This window comes from Sus scrofa, chromosome 1 (genome assembly GCF_000003025.6).
Source record: "Sus scrofa isolate TJ Tabasco breed Duroc chromosome 1, Sscrofa11.1, whole genome shotgun sequence".
Classification (NCBI taxonomy): domain Eukaryota; kingdom Metazoa; phylum Chordata; class Mammalia; order Artiodactyla; family Suidae; genus Sus; species Sus scrofa.
In genome coordinates, this window is record NC_010443.5 from 248,461,558 (window position 1) to 248,483,684 (window position 22,127).

At 37.5% G+C, this 22,127-nt stretch overlaps 1 protein-coding gene across 1 annotated transcript in view; it reads left to right on the forward strand.

The window, feature by feature from the left end:
- The window catches only part of RAD23B (RAD23 homolog B, nucleotide excision repair protein), a 45,661-nt gene that overhangs the window by 13,567 nt on the left and 9,967 nt on the right, over positions 1 to 22,127 (forward strand). The window contains exons 2-7 of the mRNA XM_001927866.6: positions 2,088 to 2,169; positions 6,055 to 6,134; positions 7,046 to 7,314; positions 12,408 to 12,463; positions 18,670 to 18,797; positions 21,585 to 21,717. Of these exons, the coding sequence (XP_001927901.1) occupies positions 2,088 to 2,169; positions 6,055 to 6,134; positions 7,046 to 7,314; positions 12,408 to 12,463; positions 18,670 to 18,797; positions 21,585 to 21,717 (748 nt within the window). The remainder of the gene's footprint in view (positions 1 to 2,087; positions 2,170 to 6,054; positions 6,135 to 7,045; positions 7,315 to 12,407; positions 12,464 to 18,669; positions 18,798 to 21,584; positions 21,718 to 22,127) is intronic.

Genomic DNA, 22,127 nt, shown 5'->3' on the forward strand with positions numbered 1-22,127 from the left:
CATTTACACTTAAAAATTATTAGGACTCCAAAATAACTTTCGTGTATATACTTACATTTGTTGATACTTGTTGTATTAGAAACCTAAAACTGGGAAGTTTTTTACAGCAGAAAATTGATAGAATACTATAAACGAACTATAATGGAAAAAATAAAAATCATTTAAAAAAAACTGGGAGGTTTTTTAATTATTCTCTTAAAATAATAAATCCATTAAATTTTATAGTTAATATTTGTGTAAACAACAATAATAAAAAGCATTGAGAAGACTGACATTGTCTTTGTTTTATCAATCTCTATAATGTTTGGCTTAGTAGAAGATAGCTGGAGTCTCATCCGCTTCTGCATTCAGTCTTTTGTCATATCACATGCTTTGTAGCCTCTGGAAAACACAACTGTATACTTGTGAGAAAGTAGGAGCAAATCTTGCAGCCCATCTAACAGAGTCTTGTGAATCTCCAGGACTCCTGGACCACACCTTGGAAATGGTGTGCTGGGCCTTGCATCTAGAAGGAATACAGGGGTTTAACTAGATGGTCTTTAAAGGTTACTGTCTCAGAAATTTAGGTAATATCTTTTTTTTTCCTTGTCTTTTTAGGGCCGAACCTGCAACATATGGAAGTTTCCAGGCTAGGGGGTGAATCAGAGCTGTAGCTGCCAGCCTATACCACAGCCACAGCAATGTGGGATCCGAGCTTTGTCTGCAACCTACACCACAACCCATGGCAAGGCCAGGTATCACACCTGCATCTTCATGGATACTAGTTGGGTTTGTTACCACTGAGCCACGACGGGAACTCCAGAGAATATCTTTTATTTCCCACTCTTAATCATAGAGTGGGTTGAGATTCTTGTAATGAATTTCCACTTTGGGAAACATCAGAGTGGCAGTGAGTGATGCTACTGACCCACTTCAGTATAGCAAGGGTGATTTATGTGGCGCTTGTTAAATACTTTGGTCTAATTAGAGCTTGGAGTCAGAAGAGCTGGTTTTGGATTTCAGCTGCTACTTATAGCAGCAATGTGATATGGGGAGGAACCTTCCCTTTGTATCCATGTCATGACAGTTTTCTACTTAAAGTTCAGAACTGTCAACTTAGACAATTTTCAAAAGTATTCTGGCAAAGTGATGGAAATGGAATTTTTCTCCCTTGATTTTAAAGTAGTGAAATTTAGTTTCATTATGTCTCCTTGCCTTTTTTACTTCTATGTCAGCCTACTTCAGAAATTGATTGGACTCATTTTCTAAATACGTAATGAACCTGTTGTCATGTAATTTTAGGAATTGAAGAGAGCATAAAGATCATCTATCCCAGTCCCTCTTTATAGATGAGACTTTTGCTAAGAAAAACCAAGCTACTTGTTCAAGATGTTTAAGTAATTCAGCCTCAGCCAAACTTTGGAACCAGCTGTAAAGCTTTTAAAAAACACTGATGTCCAGGGAGTTCCCGTCGTGGCGCAGTGGTTAACGAATCCGACTAGGATCCGTGAGGTTGCGGGTTCTCGGTCCCTGCCCTTGCTCAGTGGGTTAACGATCCGGCGTTGCCGTGAGCTGTGGTGTAGGTTGCAGACGAGGCTCGGATCCCGCGTTGCTGTGGCTCTGGTGTAGGCCTGTGGCTACAGCTCAGATTAGACCCCTAGCCTGGGAACCTCCATATGCCGCGGAAGCGGCCCAAGAAATAGCAACAACAACAACAACAAAAAAAGACAAAAAGACAAAAAAAAAAAAAACACTGATGTCCAGACCCCACCTTCAGAAATTATGTTTTAAGTTGGTTTTCATAATGCTTCCTCAGGTGATTATAATGAAACATAAACACTTTTAAAGTGAATAATTTGCTCTTTAACATTCATATTTAACTTTTATTGTTGTAGACACAACTACTTTACTTCTTAGACCTTTTAAGTTAGAGAGTTTACTTTTATGGAGAATTTACCTTTATGAGTCTTTTGATATAGGATTATAAAGACATGATATTTTAAGCTTTAGAATCATTAATATGTATAAACATATTACATCATTCATTCAGATTCTGGATTGTCATTTGTTGTTTAGACTTTTTCAGAATTTTTTTATTTTTCCAATAGGTGAAAGCACTGAAAGAGAAGATTGAATCTGAAAAGGGGAAAGATGCCTTTCCTGTAGCAGGTCAAAAATTAATTTATGCAGGTATGAATTAAATACTGAAATTCAAATGCCATTTTCTTGCTTACTGTGACATTATTTTATAGAGATTGCCATCTTGCAGACTGTAATATATACAAATTGATTCTGTCAAACACATTATACAGATAAAAGCAGAGAATGAACAGTCATTTGAATGTTACTAACCTTCGGTCTTCTTTTTACTCACTTTTGCTTTATGTATTTCTCCATCCAGTGATGCTTGTTTTATTTATTATTTTTACCTTTTGTAAGCCTTATATAACTGGCTGGTTTTGTTTTGTGTAAGGTATACAGGGTATTATTAATGCATATATAGTACTATGATTGCCAATAGTGATGTTTATCACATTACCTAGTTATAGTACACTATTGTTTGTATTCCTTATGCTGTGCATTAGATTTCTTTTCTTTCTTTTTTTTTTTTTTTTTTAAGGTTTCTTGGGCCGCTCGCTCGGCATATGGAAGTTCCCAGGCTAGGGGTTCGATCAGAGCTGTAGTCGCCGGCCTGCACCAGACCCATAGCAACATGGGATCCGAGCCGAGTCTGCAACCTACATCACAGCTCACGGCAACGCCAGATCCTTAACCCACTGAGCAAGGCCAGGGATCAAACACACAACCTCATGGTTCCTAGTCGGATTCGTTAACCACTGAGCCACGACGGGAACTCCTGTGCATTAGATTTCAATGGCTTATTTATTACTTGTTACAAGTTTGTACCCTTAAACACCATTACTCTTATCTCCCCCACACCCTAAACCCTTGGTAACTACCAAGATGAAGGACTCTGTTTTTACAAATTTAACTTTTTGGGAGTTCCCGTCGTGGCGCAGTGGTTAACGAATACGACTAGGAACCATGAGGTTGCGGGTTCGATCCCTGCCCTTGCTCAGTGGGTTAACGATCCGGCGTTGCCGCGAGCTGTGGTGTAGGTTGCAGACGCGGCTCGGATCCCACGTTGCTGTGGCTCTGGCGTAGGCCGGTGGCTACAGCTCCCATTCAACCCCTAGCCTGGGAACCTCCATATGCCGCGGGAGCGGCCCAAGAAATAGCAACAATAACAACAACAACAACAACAAAGACAAAAGACAAAAAAAAAAAAAACAAAAAAAAAACAAATTTAACTTTTTGGATTACACATGTAAATGATATCATACAGTACTTGACTTATCTCACTTAGCATAACATTCTCAAGCTCCATCCATGTTGTGGCAGATGGGAGGATATCTTCTTTCTCGTGGCTGAATTATATTATGTATATGGGTCACATCTTTTTTATTCATCTGTTGATGGGCATTTGGGTTGTTTCCATATCTTGACTATTGTGAATAATGCTGCTGTAGACATGGGAGTGCATATGTCTTGTAAAAATCCTGTTTCCATTTTCTTTGGGTATATACCCAAAAGTGGAATTCCTGGATCGTATGGTTTTAATTTTTTGAAGAACCTTCAAATTATTCCCTGTAGTGGTTGGACCAATTTATGTTCCTACCAATATAAGGATTCGTTTTTCACCACAATCTCACCAGCTCTTCTTGTCTTCTTGATAATAGCCATTCTCAGAGGTGTGAGGTGGTGATAACTTGTTTTGGTTTGCATTTCCCTGATGATTAGTGATGTTGAGCGTCTTTTCATCTGGTGACCGTTTTGATGACCTCTTTGGAGAGACAAGTGATTTGTCTGCCCAGTTTTTAGTCAGATTGTTTGGATTCTTTTGTCGTTTTGTGTGTTTGTTTTTCTTTTTACAGCATCTGCGGCATATGGGAGTTCCCAGGCTAGGGGCCGAATCAGAACTGCAGCCACTGGCCTGTGCCACAACATGCAGCAATGCCAGATCCTTAACCCACTGAGAGAGGCCAGCAGTTGAACCCATATCCCCACAGACACTATGTTGGGTTCTTAACTCACTGAGGCATGAGGGGAATGCAAGTTTTTGTTGTTATTGTTGTTATTATTGAGTCGACTAAGTTCTGTATATGTTTTGGATGTTAACCCCATATCTGAAATATGGTTTGCAAGCATTTTTTCCCATTCTGTAGTTTGTCTTTTCATTTTGTTGTTCCTTTGATGTGCAAAAGCTGTTGAGCTTGATGTAGTCCTTTTGGTTGATTTTTGTTGGCGTCATGCCAAAACAATTACTGCCAAGACCAGTATTGCTGAGCTTCTTCCTTATATTTTCTTCCAGGAGTTTTATGGTACCAGGTTTTATGTTTGAGTCTGGTCCATTTCGAGTTAATTTTTATGAATGATACAAGATGGGTCCAAAATCATTGTTCTGCATGTGTTTCTTCAGTTTTCCCAGCACTATTTGTTGAAGAGATTATCCTTTCTCTGGCTTTTGTATTTTTAATCAAGCTGAGCATCTTTTTTCATCTATTGAAATGAAACCACTTTACTGTTTATTAATGTACTTAGAATCATTCTTGTGAAATTAAATTCCAGTTTATCTGATTTTTACATAAAATACCAAAATTGACTGAAAAAATATAGAGAACTCTATGTCAAAAGGCACTATAAATAAGTGACATAAAAGAAAATATTAATATTCAGATTATAAAAAGAGGTCTTACAAGTCAATAAGGAGTGGATGGCCCAATTTAAAAAGCAGTAAAAGATAGGAATAGAAAACTGCAAATTTAGTTAGCCTCACTAACTGGGAAAATGTTTGTTAAAAATAGGCTCGAGTTATCTTGTGGCACAGCAGGTTAAAGATCCAGCTTCGTTACTGCAGAGGCTTAGTTTGCTGGAGTGGTGCAGTTTGGATCCCTGGCCTGGGAACTTTCACATGTCACAGGTGTGGCCAAAAAAAAAAGAAGATGAGAACAAGACTTAATATGCACATTTTGTGGAAAAAAAAATTGTTTTCTTTGTTCTTAAGAAGAAATACTGAGGGCTGGCATTGTAGATATCAGTACTGTGGATCTTTAGATAGAAATTTAATAGGTTTTTGTTTTTTGGGAGGGGGTTTATTTTGGCTGCACCCATAGCACGTGGAAGTTCCCAGGCCATGCCGCTGTTTTGATGTGTGCCACTGGATCCTTAACCTGCCACACCACAAGGGAACTTCTGTGTGGTATTTTCTTAACTGAGGTGGTTTAGAGGAGATACTAGCCCTGGGGTGAGCAATGCTAATTTGAAGAGGCACAGTTAGTTGGTGGCAGATGTAAATCTAGAATTTCAGGTTCCTGGTCTTGGCCTGTTTTCTCATTCCTATACCAGTTAGAGGCACTATTCTTTTTTGTCTTACTACTTGCAGCTTTTGAGTCAGTAACTTTAAAAATGGAAAACTAAATTCAAGGAAAAGGAAACCTGAAGGAATCTTGACCTCACATTAGACTTTCTGCAAGATATTCCCTGTGCCTTACTCAGTTCTGTACCATTTTGCCATTTCTGTGTACCACATCATTGTGAGTATCTTACTTTTGTAGCAGTGGAACATTTATGTTTTGCAGATATCCATTATTTGGGAGCAGGAGGTTCTTTTCTCCTTCCATCAGGAAGGATTATAGCTTATACCCTAGATTATAGCTTATTCCTTTAGCATCCCAGTATTGAATTTTATTTGTCTTTATGATCTCCCCTTTCTCAGAACCTAGGTAGTATTTCCTTACCCAACAAGTCTTTTTATTATAAGTAATAATTTTAAGGATTGAGATTGTGAGGGATCTGTATTATATATGTTTGCTATCATTTAGTCAGATGCCTTTTCCTTCTTAACTAATTGTGTATCTATTTATATTTGTCTTTATCTTGGCTGATTGGTTAATGCTTTTCTTTGGCAAAAGTTTTGATGGAATTGATATTGGTGATTATTTTAACCTCAATGTAGAACAAAAGTTACTGCATCTTCAGTAATGTATGTTGTTTTTTTTCCCCTTAATATACTAGGCAAAATCCTCAATGATGATACTGCTCTAAAAGAATATAAAATTGATGAGAAAAACTTCGTGGTAGTTATGGTGACAAAAGTAAGTTCCAGCCTCATTCTGTGTATCTTTATGCACATGAGTTTTTAAAAATTGATCCCAGTTCTTACTTTTACACTTTTAAATGGAAACAGTTTATACACATCTGTAGTGCCATGCATTCAGTTGTTCTTAAAGGTTTTAATAGTTTACTTTGGGTTACTTATAAAGCTAATAATTATATATATTGCTGGTTTGAGTATAATATTTTTTCCATTAGGGCTGCACCTGCAGCATATGGAAGTTCTCAGATTAGGGGTCAAATCGGAGCTGTAGCCACTGGCTTACACCACAGCCACAGCAGTGAGGAATCTGAGCCATGTCTGTGACCTATACTACACCTCATGGCAACGCTGGATCCTTAACCCATTGAACGAGGCCAGGGATCAAACCTGTGTCCTCATGGATACTAGTCAGATTCGTTTCTGCTGAGCCACAACAGGAAGTCTTATAACCAAGAAATTTGAAGTTTATAAAGTTTAAGGGAGAGAATTATGTGGTTCTTTTTTTTTTCGGTTAACATCATGCATATTTTAGAATATTGGCTTTTGCTTCTTTTTCATGTTAACTTGATAAAAAGACTGAAACCATTGGCTAAAGCTAATTGAGGTTGATAGTATATACTGGCATCAGCTTTGAAAGAGTAACATAGTAATTTGGTTGTGATGATTGTTGTACAACTATAAATGTAAAATTCATTGAGTAATTTAAAAAAATAAAAAAATTTAAAACTTTAAAAAAAGAGTAACATAGTGATGAGATTGCTACTATTAATCATTTATTATGTCACCTTTGCAAAATTATTTTCAAGTAACAAATTTGTATTAGTGTTACATTTGTTTGTAGCTTTCAGAGATCATGTCATAATGTAATATTTTGTCATAATGCATTATTTTACTTTGTAATATATTTAGCCCAAAGCAGTGACAACACCAGCACCGGCTACAACTCAGCAATCAAATTCTGCCACCACTACCACAGTTAGTTCCTCCACAGCACCAGCTGCGGCTCAGGCCCCAACCCCAGCCCCTGCTTTGGCTCCTACTCCCACTCCTGCATCCATCACCCCAGCATCAACGACAGCATCTTCTGAACCTGCACCTGCTAGTGCAACGAAACAAGAGAAACCTGCAGAAAAGCCAGCAGAAACACCAGTGGCTACTAGCCCAACATCAACTGACAGGTAAGAACTGGGTGTTAGGAAGTTGTATCTTGGAATATGTTCAGTATAAGAACTTCATGAATTTATTTTGATTGTTTTTTTTTTTTTTTTTTTTTTTTTTGGTCAAACTAACTTTCTGTCTACTATGTTAAACATTTTCTAAACTCTGAACTCCTGACTGACTAAAACATTATGCCTCTGTTTAAATTTCCATAATCTAGATTTATATACTCTGCATCATTTCCCCTGCCGCCCTCCCCCTGCCCCCTGGAGGGAAAAGAGAAAAAGGGTCAGAGTTGTTATTCATTTCATATACAAAAGTTAGGAAATGACCAAAAAAAGAAGTATATGAGTTCCCCTGTGCCTCAGTGGGTTAAGGATCCAGTGTTGTCACAGCAATAACATGTGTTCAGTCCCTGGCCTGGGAACTGCTGCATGCCACCAGTGTGGCCAAAAAAAGGAAAGAGGAATTATGACATTATATTATAGCTTGGCATAAATAACTTGACATCATCCCCCAGTCATTATTTATATTGATCTATATTATTTCTGACCATTGTCGTGTATATATATATATATATATATATATAAAATAAACATCCTTCTATGTCAGAATTTTTCCATCTGCTACATAGTTTTGTGTTTGGGGATGACATTTGTTAGATCTTAGGAAAGAAATTAATATCTTTGGATTTTCTTCTTCGTCTGTAAAATGTGGATATCAGCAGGACTTACTTCATGGAGTTGTTCTAAGGATTAAATAATAAGTATGAAAGATGTGAAGTAGCGCATGGCACACAGTAAATGCTGAGTATATTTTTTTGTGAACTTGTGTAGAAATTTATGTTTTTGCCCATGTAGCTCTTCAGAAACAAAAGAAAAAGTGCTGGGACATTTTGGGAACAAGAAATAAGTTCTTGTGGGAAGGTGGCAGTTAGGATTATTGAGTAATTTATGACAAAGATTTTTTCCCCCTAATGATAAATAAAATAACCAAAGCAAATGCTTCAGTTCTCCTGGCTGGAAATCGTACAGGGGAATCTCTTCTATCTGAGAGCATGAATTGTATTCTTTCCAGAGTGAGCTGGCACCGAAGCTGTTTGTGTTTTATGGCTTTGGTGTAGCACAGGACCTCAATGGCAGTAAAGTCCTGGAATCAGAACCAGACATAGTGGAAAACTATGCAGCAGTTGGAAACATGGACACAGAAGGATGTCTGTGATAAATACACCAATCAAAAAACTTCAGTCACGATCCTTCATTTTAGTGTTTTGCCTTTGAGTGAGGTTGCGTCAGCTTTGTTGAGAGGGGTTTGAGTCACCTGGTTCATTGCTCACTCAGGCCTCTTTTCAAGGAATTAATTGCCTAAGAGGAGAACACGGATTCAGGTGATAAAATATTTTCCCTGTGTCTGCCTGCTGCACTTTGCTTTAGGCATTCTGAGACACCATTGCCTAACTTGATACTTCTTGCAGGTACAGCTAGAAATGCACACAACACTAATTACCTAGGGGGAGACAACCCAGGGTCAGGTTATGCTATTACATCAAAAGGCTATTACATTTGTTCTGTGTCTGGGAGGGAACTTATAAATTTAGCAAATTGGTTTTCCAAATCATTTAAATATTGTAAACTTAATTAAATATGTCGAGTTGGTTCAGTATATCTTCTTTTCTTTAAGCTCCTGTTAAAAACCTCATATCATGAGAATTCCTGAATTGATCAATACCTTTTAATGTGCTAATAGCATCAATTCGGTTATCATCTCTTATTTCTTATTGAGGGTTCAGTTTTATTTACCTGTTCTCAAGCATCATGAACCTTTTCAGACCTATAGAGGTTGCATAAGGGAGTTGATGATCAGGAAAGCAGACTGCAGAGTTGCCTCCTTACTTGAGCTTTGTACACCATCCCTTTACTCTTATTCCCCAGAGTTATACACCTCAGAGAAGGATAGCACAGGAAGGGAAGGATGAAGGAAGCTCAGAAAACTAGCTGCTTAAATGTACCTTAGTCACTTCATTTGTGCTGTAAAACATTTAATGTCTTGTAAAGCACAGAACTCAATGAGACATGCCAATGTGAATTTGAGGAGTGTCAAGAAGTTTTTTTTACCACCTGGCCTGACATTTCATTGTTAGGGATTTGTTTCTCTAGGTCAGTTTTGTCTTTAAAAACCACCTATTACAATGCAGATTTCACTTGTTGATATCTGTGTTAGAGAAACTGCACTTTTTTGCACTAGGGCTGTATTGTTTGTAATTGAAGACAAATTGGAATCAACCTAAAGATCCACTAATAAGGGAATGGCTTGATTTTGTGATTTGTTCATATTGGGGAATTGTGCTATTATTCATAGTGTGGTAGTAAACAAACAGTATCAACATCACAGGGAGTTTGATGTTTGAAATTAATTCTTAGGCTCCCTAGAATTATCTGGGGTAGGTCCCAGAAGTCTGAATTTTAACAATCTCTCTTGGTGAATTCTTAAGCTTTCTAAAGTTTGAAGAGCTCTGATATCCAGTAATAGAAGGCAGTTAAAGTATGCAGTACATATTTCAAGGCTTTGTTACCAAGTGAAAAAAGCAGATTTGCAGAACAATACAGGCAGTAACCCTAAACCAAACAAAAGCCACATAACATCATTGCATATTTTCTGTGGTTAAGCATATTAATATGTAGAAAAACAGTAGCAGAGGGACAGCACACTAACTGATAAAGTGGTTTCCTCCGCGGACAGGGAAGGGAGAAGTATTGAGGCAAAAGAATCAAGATTGAAGAATGGTGGTTAAACATCATTTCAGTCTTATCTGTAATGTTTTAAAAGAAATTCTAAAACAAAGTGCAAAAATAGCACAAATTTTCTATAAAAGAACAGTAATGAAGGGGACTATTTCTGTGAGATAGAATTAATTATTAGTACTATACATGGTGATGATTACAACTTAGAATGGCTTTTGGAGTTCCCGTCATGGCGCAGTGGTTAACGAATCCGACTAGGAATCATGAGGTTGCGGGTTCGGTCCCTGCCCTTGCTCAGTGGGTTAATGATCCGGCATTGCCGTGAGCTGTGGTGTAGGTTGCAGACGCGGCTCGGATCCCACGTTGCTGTGGCTCTGGCGTAGGCCAATGGCTACAGCTCCGATTCAACCCCTAAAGGAACCTCCATATGCCGCTGGAGCGGCCCAAAGAAATAGCAAAAAGACAAAAAAAAAAAACAACTTAGAATGGCTTTTGGGAGAGCTTCTGTGCCTGCCCACTTGCATCTCTCAGAAGAATTCTATCCTAATAAATCTATTTCTTGCCTATCAAAAAAAAAAAAAAAAAAACAGAATGGCTTTTGGAAGAAAGACTGGTGAAATGGTAGACTAGAAACAGACCAAAATACGTACAAAGTCTTATATAAAGATGTAATTTCAGACCACTGTGAGAAAAATACCATTGGGATAAATGTCTAGCCATCTGGAGGTTAGAAAAAGATGGATCACCATCTTACACTCATAAAAATAAATTCTAGATGGAGAAAGATTAATGTAAAAGTGAAACCATAAACTAAAGGAGAACATGGGAAAAATAATTTTAAACCCAAAAGGGTCATAAAAGGAAAGACTGATAAATTTGACTACAGAAAGAATTTGAAGGTTGGAATCCAAACTAGGAATTTCTTAATGAGAATTTGATTTGGTCACTTAAGTGAAATACTACCCATCTTTGGGGAAAATTGAGGCACTTGTAGCTCTGCTTACATGCGTTAATTGTTAAAACGCACAACAACAAGACACTAGTCAATATGTAGAAACTGGTAGTGGTTGTCTCTGGGTAAAGGTCTTGAGCAGGAGAATTCATTTGCAGATAGATAGTTCTAAACACCATAGTGTATAGTTCTTTTTGAAGTTTTGCCTTTTACACATGTTGGTTTTACTATCTAGTTAATGAAGATACTTTAAAAATTATACCAAAGGGAGTTTCCATTGTGGCTCAGAGGGTTACGAACCTGACTAGTATCTGTGAGGACTCAGGTTCAATCCCTGGGCTTGCTTAGTGAGTTAAGGATCCGGTGTTGCCAGAAGCTGTGGTGTAGGTCGCAGACGCAGCTCAGATTCCGTGTTGCTGTGACTGTGGGGTAGGCCGGCAGCTACAGCTCCAATTAGACTCCTAGCCCTAGCCCAGGAACTTCCATATGTCGCAGGTACAGCCCTAGAAATAAAATAAAATAAAATAAATAAATATAAAAATTATACCAAGGGATTTTTAAAATCATAACAATCATGTTGGGTGTTATGATGCTACTAGGACTTTGCCAAGCACTTTACTAGCAATAATGCTACCCACAGCACCTGGGGATACTTGGGTACCATTGTTGACCTCATTGTATTGATGAAGAAACTGAGGCTTACAGAGTAATTAATGAATTCAAACTTAGGTATTTCCATTGCTTTTGCTATGCTGTAGGATTTTCTCAGAACTGAGGTGTACTGTTTCTAAAATTGGGACAGATATGTACGTGTGCTGTGTTGTGTGTATGTTTTAATTTACACTGCCCACTGCTCCTTTTATGCCTTGGGTTTATCCTGCCTCTGCTTTTTTTGTTTGTGCTTTGATCCTTGACTTGAATGCCTTCTTGCAGTTTCAAAACTTACCTATAAGATCTAACTGAAATTCCACTATGTAAAGACTTCCCAGGCCTTTCTAGTCTAATGCATTTTCAACATAGGCTGTTTATCATGTATAGCTTTTGATATTTCTTTTACTGTGACTTGACTTAAAGATTATATAACTTTTATTGTAAACTTTTTCAGTGAAATAGTTGTGTGTTATCTTTTTTGTATGCTTTAAATGGTAAGCTATCTGTAAGGATGTTATTTTATACCTTTGGACATTTAAAATGATGGATTTGCAGAACAGAATAAGTGTTAAGATTGAAAATTCTTCCCAAGCCGTGAATGTTATGGATAAAGCTTTGGGGTTTAATCTGGAAGCTTTTAAAAACACTGTAGCCAGACTCTTACATTGAATTAAAATCAAAGACTCCCTTTACATATTGGACAGTTATTAAACTTTAATATAAATTTTACATACTTTCTGATGCATGATTTTCTAAAAACATTTTTCAGTACATCAGGAGATTCTTCTCGGTCAAACCTTTTTGAAGATGCAACAAGTGCACTTGGTAGGTATCTAAGTTGTTAATAACCTTATGAGAGGTAGGGGAGAAGTTGGTTTCATTTTTGATGTATTCATTTTCATGATTGCTTATAATCAGGCTGCTAAATGATTTAGATAATGCAGTTAATGTTTTGTATATTGAATCTTTTAAATTATACTGTTAGAGTTAAGGGTACTCCTTTCCTTAAAGTAAATGATTTTCCATTTTCCAAATTTGGGGTTTAATGAGGTTTTAACGAAGTTCGATCTGTATACAGGTTTTTTTTTATAAAAATATCTTTGAAATGAGTATAAAATGTTACTAAATCTGTCTCACATTTCATCTTTTTCAAGCCCTTGTTCTGGCTTGTAGCCATGTAGGTTCCCATCTGCATCTTGTTGCTTATATTGTTCTTGCAGTGAAAATGCGTTTTTATTCTGACTTTTAATTTCACCTGTTGAATAAGTATCTTTCCATCTCCTCTTCACACTTGATCTGTCAAAGTCAGTTTTGGGTTTATTGCCCATTTTCCCACTGTAACTATTGCTGGTACTGTTGTTGCTATAACCGCTCATTATTAAGGACATTATTAATGGATCATGTAGTACTGTAGTAGGAATTTATTGAAAAAACTGTTTATTAGTGGGCCTACACAGTTCAAACTCATTGTTCCAGGGTCAACTGTACTGTAAGGATTCCCCCAAGTTGTAACTCCAGTCCCCGACTCATTCTTTAAATTGCCAACTAGGAGTTCTCTGGTGGCCTAGTAGTTAAGGATTTGATATTGTCACTGCTGTGGCTGGGGTTCCATCCCAGGCTGGGGAATGTTTATATGCTGTGGGTGTGGCCAAAAAAAATTAGAAAATAAACTGCCAGTTGGAAAACTTATAACCTCCACAAACTCCTTAGGTTCCAAATTGACCAAAGTTCTATTCCCTCATCTGATTCTTCTCCTTAGTTCCCTTCTTTGGTGCGTCATCATCCACTCTCTACCAAAGAATTGGCATCAACCTTGACCTTCTGCCTCTCTTGGCCCAGGGAGTCCAGGAATCCTATTTATTCTCCTTCCTAAAGTCTGGAGTATTTGTTTTTACTGCCACTTAATTGCCTTAATTCATGCTCTCATGTTCTGACCTTACTGATACTTTTGTATTATACTCTTCTAACTGGTTTATCTCTGCCATAATGGACTTTGCAAAAGGCAACATTAAGTGAGGTCGTTGCTACCTTTCATAGTGCCTCCGAACCGAGAAGATAAGTCCAAAACTTATTGTTAAAGACATATATAAGGTTCATCATTACTTGTTTAGTCTCATTAGCTCTGGCTCTGTATTATTTTGTCCATTGTCCCTAGTTTTTCTACGAGTCATTTCCCTTATGCTTTTAGGATCTAAAAAGTACTAGATCTTAATGGTATTTATTTTGAGTTTTTATAACTTGACTACTTGGGAAGCATGATTTTAAGAGGCATAGCATGGTGATTAGGTGTGGGAACTCTGGAGTCTAGACAGCCTATATTTATGTCTTTCCACCATGGCTTACTAGCCATTGATCAAATTATTAACCTATCTAAGCCTCAGCCTCATTATCTTAAAAGGAGAGGAAAATAGACCTCATATAGAATTTTTGTGAGAATTAAATGAGAAACACTAAGTTTAAAAAAGTATAGTTCTGATATGCCAGCTCTTAAATTTGTTTATTATTAATGCTAGTTTCTGTATCTGGGAACTCAATTACTGAAAGTATATTGGTACTTGAGTGCTTTGTGCTAGAATTGTATTAGTGGATAATTAAGGAAATAAAAATATCAGATTTCCCGTTGTGGCGCAGCAGAGACGAATCCGAGTTCAGTCCCTGGCTTTGCTCAGGGGATTCAGGAACTGGCGTTGCCGTGAGCTGTGATGTAGTTTGAAGATGCGGTTTGGATTCCATGTGGCGGTGGCCTGGGCCGCAGCTCTAGCTCCAATTTGACTCCCTAGCCTGAGAACCTCCATATGCCGCAGGTGTGGCCCTAAAAAGCAAAAACAGGAAAGAAAGAAAATAAAAATATCTTAAGTATTCTATGGAATGGGAAAGGAAAAATTATTACTCTAAACAAGATACCAAATGCTGATTACTCAGTGATACTTAGTTTTTTAAGCTATACTTTTATAGCTATGAGAAACCTTTATTGAAAATTCTGCTGTGAACAAAGTAGAAAAACAACAAGAGACTAATATCATGCAATGTAAGAACTCATACAACTTAATAGCAACAAAGAAAGATGAGAAAAACAATGAAAAAAAAAAAGAGCTTAGAACCTGAAAAAACAATGAAAATAAAAAGAGCTTAGAACCTGGATAGATATTTCTCCTAAGAAGATGTACAAAAGACCAACAGGTATGTGAAAAGGTGCTCCATATCACTAGTCCTTAGGAAAATGGAAATTAAAACCACAATGAAGTAATCTCCTCATGCTTGTTAAAATGGTTATTGTCAAAGAGATAAAGATAACATTCTGGTGAGGATGTGGAGAAAGGAAACCCCTGTACACTGTTGGTGGAAATATAAGTTGGTGCAGCCACTATGGAAAACAGTAGGGAGGTTCCTCAAAAATTAAAAATAGAACCATATGATCCATCATTTCTACTTTTGGGAACATATCTAAAGGAAAAGAAAACACCTGAAAAGGTACCTGCATCCCTGTGTTCATAGCATTATTTATAATAGCTAAGACATGGAAACAACCTAAATGTCCATCGATGGATGAATGGATAAAGGCTGTGTGTGTGTTTGTGTATGTACACATAATCGGATATTGTTCAGCCATAAAAAGGTTCTACCGTTTGCATCAACATGCAAGTTGAAAAAGGAAAGTCAGAAAAAGGCAAACACTGGAGAGTCTCACTTGTATGTAGAATCCTAAAAATAAAACAAAAGAAAAAATTCCAAAAACCCAAACTCAAAGAAAGAGAGGTCAGACTTGTGGTTTCCAGAGGTGAAGAGGGGAGGGGTAGGAAATTGGAGGAGCGTTCTCAAAACATACGAATTTCGAGTGTTAAGATAAATACTAGGGATGTAGTGTACAGCATGATGGCTGTAGCTAGCCTTACTGTATGGTATACAGAAAAGCTGTTGAGTAAACCCTAAGTCCTCATCATAAGGAGAAAAAAAATTTTGTTGTTGTTGTATCCATATGAGAAGATGGATATTAACTATTGTGGTAATTATTTTACAATACATGTAAACCAAACCATCGTACTATATGCCTTAAACAATGATGTATGTCAATTATTTCTCAATAAAATTGGGCAAGGGGATAGAAGAGAGTTTATAATATATATAAATATATATAATAGAGTATATGAAATTAAAAAATTCTGCAGAGGGGTTCCCGTCATGGCTCAGCAGAAACAAATCTGACTATTATCCATGAGGACACAAGTTCGATCCCTGGCCTCGCTCAATGGGTTAAAGATCTGGCATTGCCATGAGCTGTGGTGTAGGTTGCAGACGTGGCTCGGATCCCGTGTGGCTGTGGCATAAGCCAGTGGCTACAGCTCCAATTCCACCCCTAGCCTGGGAACCTTCGTATGTCGTGGGTGTGGCCCTTACAAAGACAAAAAAAGAAAAATATTCTGCAGGAAAATAGTCATTCAACTTAGATTGTCTCTTATATGTCAGGGTGAAGCTAAATTGGCACGGTCCCTTGCACAATTGAACCTGTGTTCAAATAGGGGGAAGAAAATAGATTTAAACATAAATAATTTGCAAATCATGATAAATGTCATTAAGAAAATTAATGGCTTCTGTAAAGAAAAAGGCACTTAACACTTTGTTAGGCAGTACTTCTTTGAGACTGTAATGTTTAAATTGAGAACTGGAATATTTAAAGAAATTGACCATCAAAGAAGCCTGGTGTGTGTAAAGGCAAGAGAAGCTATGCCTTGTGAAGTAAGCTAGAGATCAGTGTGGTTGGAATGTGGTGTGTGGAATGTTGTTGAGGGTTGAGAGCCCAAAATGAGATTGTTTTCTGTTTTAAAAACTCACTTCCCATGTGGCCAAAAAATGAATTGTAGGCTTGGGTGCAGAAGAGAAAGGATGTAATTCTGACTGGAGATTGTTGTGGACTGACCTTGAGTGAAGGCAAGGAGAAAGAGGAAACTAGACAGCTTTGGGATATGTTTTAGAGGTAGGACCTACCAGGTATGCCAGTAGATTATGGGGAATGGAATTGAAATCACTAAGGTTTCTGGTTCAAGCACTTGGATGAATAGAGATGGCTGTTAATTGAAATGGAGATGGCAGATAATGGTTTGAGACAGAAATCTTTGAGATCCAAAGTCACATGCTAATGCTGGTTTTAGTGAGTGAATGTGAGGAAGTAGACATAGAAGTGAAAACAGCTATGGCTGTGAAGGAAGAGAGCAGACTAATGGACTAGTTCCTGAAAGAGGATTGGGATGCAGTCAGGGGAGGCATGTTTTCGTTTTTTAGGATGTCATTCCAGGGGATAGTTAACTGCTGATCAGGAAAATCAGATGGACAGAAAGAATGCGGGATGGACAAGAGAGGATAACCAAAGGGTGAGGCTCTCTGAGGAGATGAGCAAGGGAATGAATGGTACCAGAACACAAGGGGAAGAAAACATGGTTTACGTGTGGTAGGTGTAAGTTTAGTGGGAGAGGTGGCTTTCTTTAAATCAGAATGTTCTGACATTTCCATGGAGAGAGAGTATGGTTTCGAGAGATCCTATGGGAAATGACAAGGATAATAAAGCTTGGGACATTGTACCGGTTTTACATGATATGAGACATTCTAACTCCCTAACTTCCAACCTCCTTTTCTCCTCTGCTTTGATAATAAATGTCAAAGGAAAACTGAGTTTATTACAGCACAGTTGATTGCTTAAAATGTCCCTCCTACTTGTTTTCAAAGACCAGTTCATCTGTCTCCTCTTCCAGGTTTCCTTCCCTGCCTTGCTAATTCTGTTCTATATTTGTGCTACATTTGTACTTGACATTTTTATTATATTTATTAAGCATGCTATATTTGCAGTTCCCCTTGTGGCACAACGGAAACAAACTCAACTAGTATCCATGAGGATGCTAGATGTGGTGGCGAGAGTCCCCGTTGTGGCTCAGCAGTAACTAACCCCCTGGCCTCACTCAGTGGGTTAAGGATCCAGCATTGCCATGAGCAGTGGTGTAGGTTGCAGACACAGCTCGGATTCTGTGTTGCTGTGGTATGGTATAGGCCAGCAGCTGTAGCTCCGATTTGACCCCTAACCCTGGAACTTCCATATGCCGTAGGTGCGGCCCTTAAAAAAAAAAAAAAAATTAGTTTTCTATTGCTGCTGTAATAAGTTACTACAATGTAGTGTTATAAAACAACACATTTAGCTTAAATGGTGTTGTTAGAAGTCTGATATGGGGGTAGCTGGGCTAAAATCAGTGCTGCATTCCTTTCTAGAGACTAGGGAGAATTCTTTCCCTGTCCTGTCCAACTTCTAGAGGCTGCCCACATTTCTTGGCTCAGAGCCCTTTCCTCTATTATCAGGGGCAGCAGCATAGCATCTCTGATCCTGCTTTTGTCCTCTCTTCCTTGTCTCTGTTTCTCTAACTCTCTCATCTGCTCCCCTTCTACTTTTAAGGACCCTTATGATTATAAAATTGGACCCAGCCAGGTAATCTTGATTCTTCTTATGTTAAAGTCAGCTAGGTACTTAGCAACCTTAATTCCTTTTTGCTTTATAACCTAACATTTATTGTTACCAGAAATGGGAAAGGGGGTGGATTATTCTACCTACCATATATATATATATGTTGTAGTTAATAACTTATTTATCTTTCTATTCCTAGCACTGTAGTGCCTGAAACATTGGGTACACACACACACACACATATATATGTATACATTCAAGAAATTATGTGGCGGGAGTTCCCGTCTTGGCTTAGCAGTAACTAACACATCTAGTATCCACAGGGAGGCGGGTTTGATCCCTGGCCCTGCTCAGTAGGTTACGTTAAGGATCTGGTGTTGCCTTGAGCTGTGGTGTGGGTCACAGGTGGGGCTCAGATCCAGTGTGGCATAGCTTGTGCCCGGAAGTTGTAGCTCCAATTGAACCCCTACCCTGGGAATGTCCATGTGCCATGGGTCTGGTCCCCCCACCAAAAATAAGTGGAGAGTGTTTATTTATTAAATGTTTTTTTTTTCTTTCCCTCCTTCCAACCACACACACCTTTTTTTAGTGACAGGTCAGTCCTACGAGAATATGGTAACTGAGATCATGTCAATGGGATATGAACGAGAGCAAGTAATTGCAGCCCTGAGAGCCAGTTTCAACAACCCTGACAGAGCAGTGGAATATCTTTTAATGGTGAGAAACATTTTACTTTCTTTGTTCTAGTTGTTTAAAGCAGAAATCTCAAAGAAACATTTTTAAAGGGACAGAAACAGTTCTTTGTAGAATGATAATATATGCTAATTTACATAATGCTTTTATTTTTCTTAGTAAGTTAATGTGTTAATAAAATACAACCTCTTCTAAAAGATTTTGATAAGATTTTCAGTTAGAAAATAACTGGCTAAATGGATTGTAAAATTGGTTGTCCCCTTGGAGGAGTACTTTCTACTCCAGTTATGTCATCCCCAAAGGATGACAGCTGGGATGGGAGGGGATTTTAAATCTAACTGAATCCAACAGTTTAGATGGGTTTTTTTTTTTTTTTTTGGCTTGCCGTCATAATCCTGGATGTACTATTTCGAGCAAAAGTTTCAAGTTGGAGGCCCATGCCAAATTTTGTACTATGCATAAATTTTTGTAATTAGTTGCCAGCTTTTGAAAATTAGGAGATTTTGCTTAAAAATTTCAGACATCTGGTTTATCTGGACAACTCAGATCCCAGATTGTCATAAAGGTTTAGGAAAAATTTTAGATTTTAGACTCTTTAAATCATTATTTTCTTGATACCATTCCCTGTTACCTGACATAGCATCATGTATTTAATTTAATGTGTGATGTTATGATTGGTTTCTTTGGCATTTGAATTTGTTAGCTGGCTTATAGTTGGTAAAAGTTGAAGGGATTTTGAGTTAAGTCACTGTTTTCTAATAAAGGTTTTTGAGAAATAGATTGTGGGCGTGGAGTGAAACCTTTGATCTTTTATGACAGTAAATGTCTGTTAGTTTTATACAAATGACATGAATCAGAAGTAAAGCATAGAACTTCACAGTAACATGGATTAACTTTTTTTTAGTCTTAACATTTTATTTTATAATTTTCTTTGGTGTTTTAGAGTAATATCAAAAGTCTGAATTGCCCTAAATATTTGTAGAAATCCACGATACTACCTCCTTGGGGATACCATCCACAGTTTAGCCCTTTTCTTTGTTTCAGGATGTACCTCTGTTAGAAACTCCTTTTTCAGAGTGTAGTTTCAGAAGTCACAGTCTCCAGCAAAAAACTATGCTCTTCCACAGTTATTTGCCTGATGTTGATGAAATATTTTCTTTATATGTATCATTTTATCTTTTGAAATGTTTTTCTCATTGTCTTCTTGAGGAGAGTCTTTAAAATGCTGGTAATTCATTTATTTATCAGTTTGGAATTGAGGGGTTGATAGTCATTGTAGATCTGTTTGTGGTTGCCCTTTTACCCCCCCCCCCCCAAGTACATTTTACGTAATAGTATTGCTTTTCCTTTTATAGAATGGCTTTATACCAGATTTGGAATTTTATATAAGTTTAATAGTATCAGATATTTTGATCTAGTAGATTTGAAATTTTGAGATATAAAAAAACTGAATCGCTGTTTTCAAAATCGCTACTACTATTTAGTATCAAATGCAAATGAATAGATGAGAGGTAAGTTCATGAAACAGTTTAAAGTATATTTTATATATTTACTGTTTGTTTCACAAACTAAAAAGGGGGGGCTACCTTTAACAGTTACTAGTTTTTGACACATCTGCATGAGTGTGGGTGAGTGTATGGAAAGAAGAAATAAAGGTTTAATAAAAGGCTAAATATTTGAGAATTTGAAGTAGATCTGTAGCAGTGGTGAACAAACTTGTTTGAGGATTTGATGGAGGCTTTCAGACCTTCAATCTGCATATAGTTTGTCAGCACTTAATAGCTCCCTATCAAAGGGTTTGAATTGATACACTCTCTCAAAAACATTTGTTTGCAGTGCCTAGAGTGAACATCTGATATAAGCAAGCATTACCCTGCTGTTCATTACCCTTCATTCTTTATGTTTATGATTTTGGCTTTGATTTACTTTACTGGGAAATGGAAGCAATTACTCTTACCATCTCTTACTCAAATACAATATTTTCTCCTTTATTCTCTTCCAGAATCTATGAGGATTTCATAAAGACTTTAATAAGTTGTATGTGAGAAGCCTTATAAATCATTCACATCTAAGTAGGGTATTCAGATGTCTTAGTGCAATTTTAAGTTATAATGACTTCAGAAGATAAATGCCATAAACTTAGAAAAAGCATCACATAAATACTTAATTTTTTAAGACTCTTGGGTTTGTTTTGTTTGTTTGTTTGTTTTGGCTGTGCCCTCGACATATGGAAGTTACTGGGCCAAGAATCAGTTCTGAGCCACAGCTGCAGCAGTGCCAGATCCTTAACCCACTGCATCATAGTGGGAATTCCCATGACTTAATTACAAAATTCTTGACTTGTTAAATTACAAAATACTTTACCTTAGATCTGTACTGTCTACTGGGGTAGCTATTGAGTTCTGTTAAATATAAGAAGCTATTTAAATTTAATAAAATTAAAAGTAAATTAAAATTTTAAGTATCTTAGTGTCATTAGCTACATTTCAAATTTTCAGTAGCTGCTAATGGATATTTTATTGGGCAGCATAGCTATAGAGCATCCCATCATCATGGAAAGTTCTGTTGGACAGTGCTACTTTATATTATAGTAATATGAGTTCATCTATACCACACTGAGGCCATTTCAAACTTAATTTGGATATATGCACATTTCAGGTAAGTCTTGATCTTTTAGTTTTAATTGGAGCAGGCATCTGATGCTTTTAGAAATTAGACAAGGATATTAAATAGATTCATGAAGCTCTTACTCTAAGATTTAATCACCTTTGAATGATGAGGTTTTTTAAAACTTGGAAAATTGTGTTACAGGGAATTCCTGGAGATAGAGAAAGTCAGGCTGTGGTTGACCCGCCTCCAGCAGCTAGTACAGGGGCTCCTCAATCTTCAGTGGCTGCAGCTGCAGCAACTACGACAGCAACGACAACAACAACAAGTTCTGGAGGTAAAGTGGACTCTTTCTATGGGGAGGAAATGGCCCAAATTTTTAGTGTAAAATAATTTAATCTGATACAGTTTTGAGGTGCAGTTGATTCCCAAAGCATTTTGATAACTCTTTAAAAAGTTCTCCTCTAATGTTACAGAAGGGCCCAAAAGAAATTATACCAAGTGGATATAAAAGATATTCTTCTTTTTTTTTTGGTCTTTTTGCCTTTTCTAGGGCTGCTCCTGCAGCATATGGAGGTTCCCAGGCTAGGGGTCCAGTCGGAGCTGTAGCCACTGGCCTACACCAGAGCCACAGCAATGCCAGATCCGAGGTGTGTCTGCGACCTACGCCACAGCTTACGGCAACGCAGGATCCTTAACCCACTGAGCAAGGCCGAGGATCGAACCCTCAACCTCATGGTTCCTAGT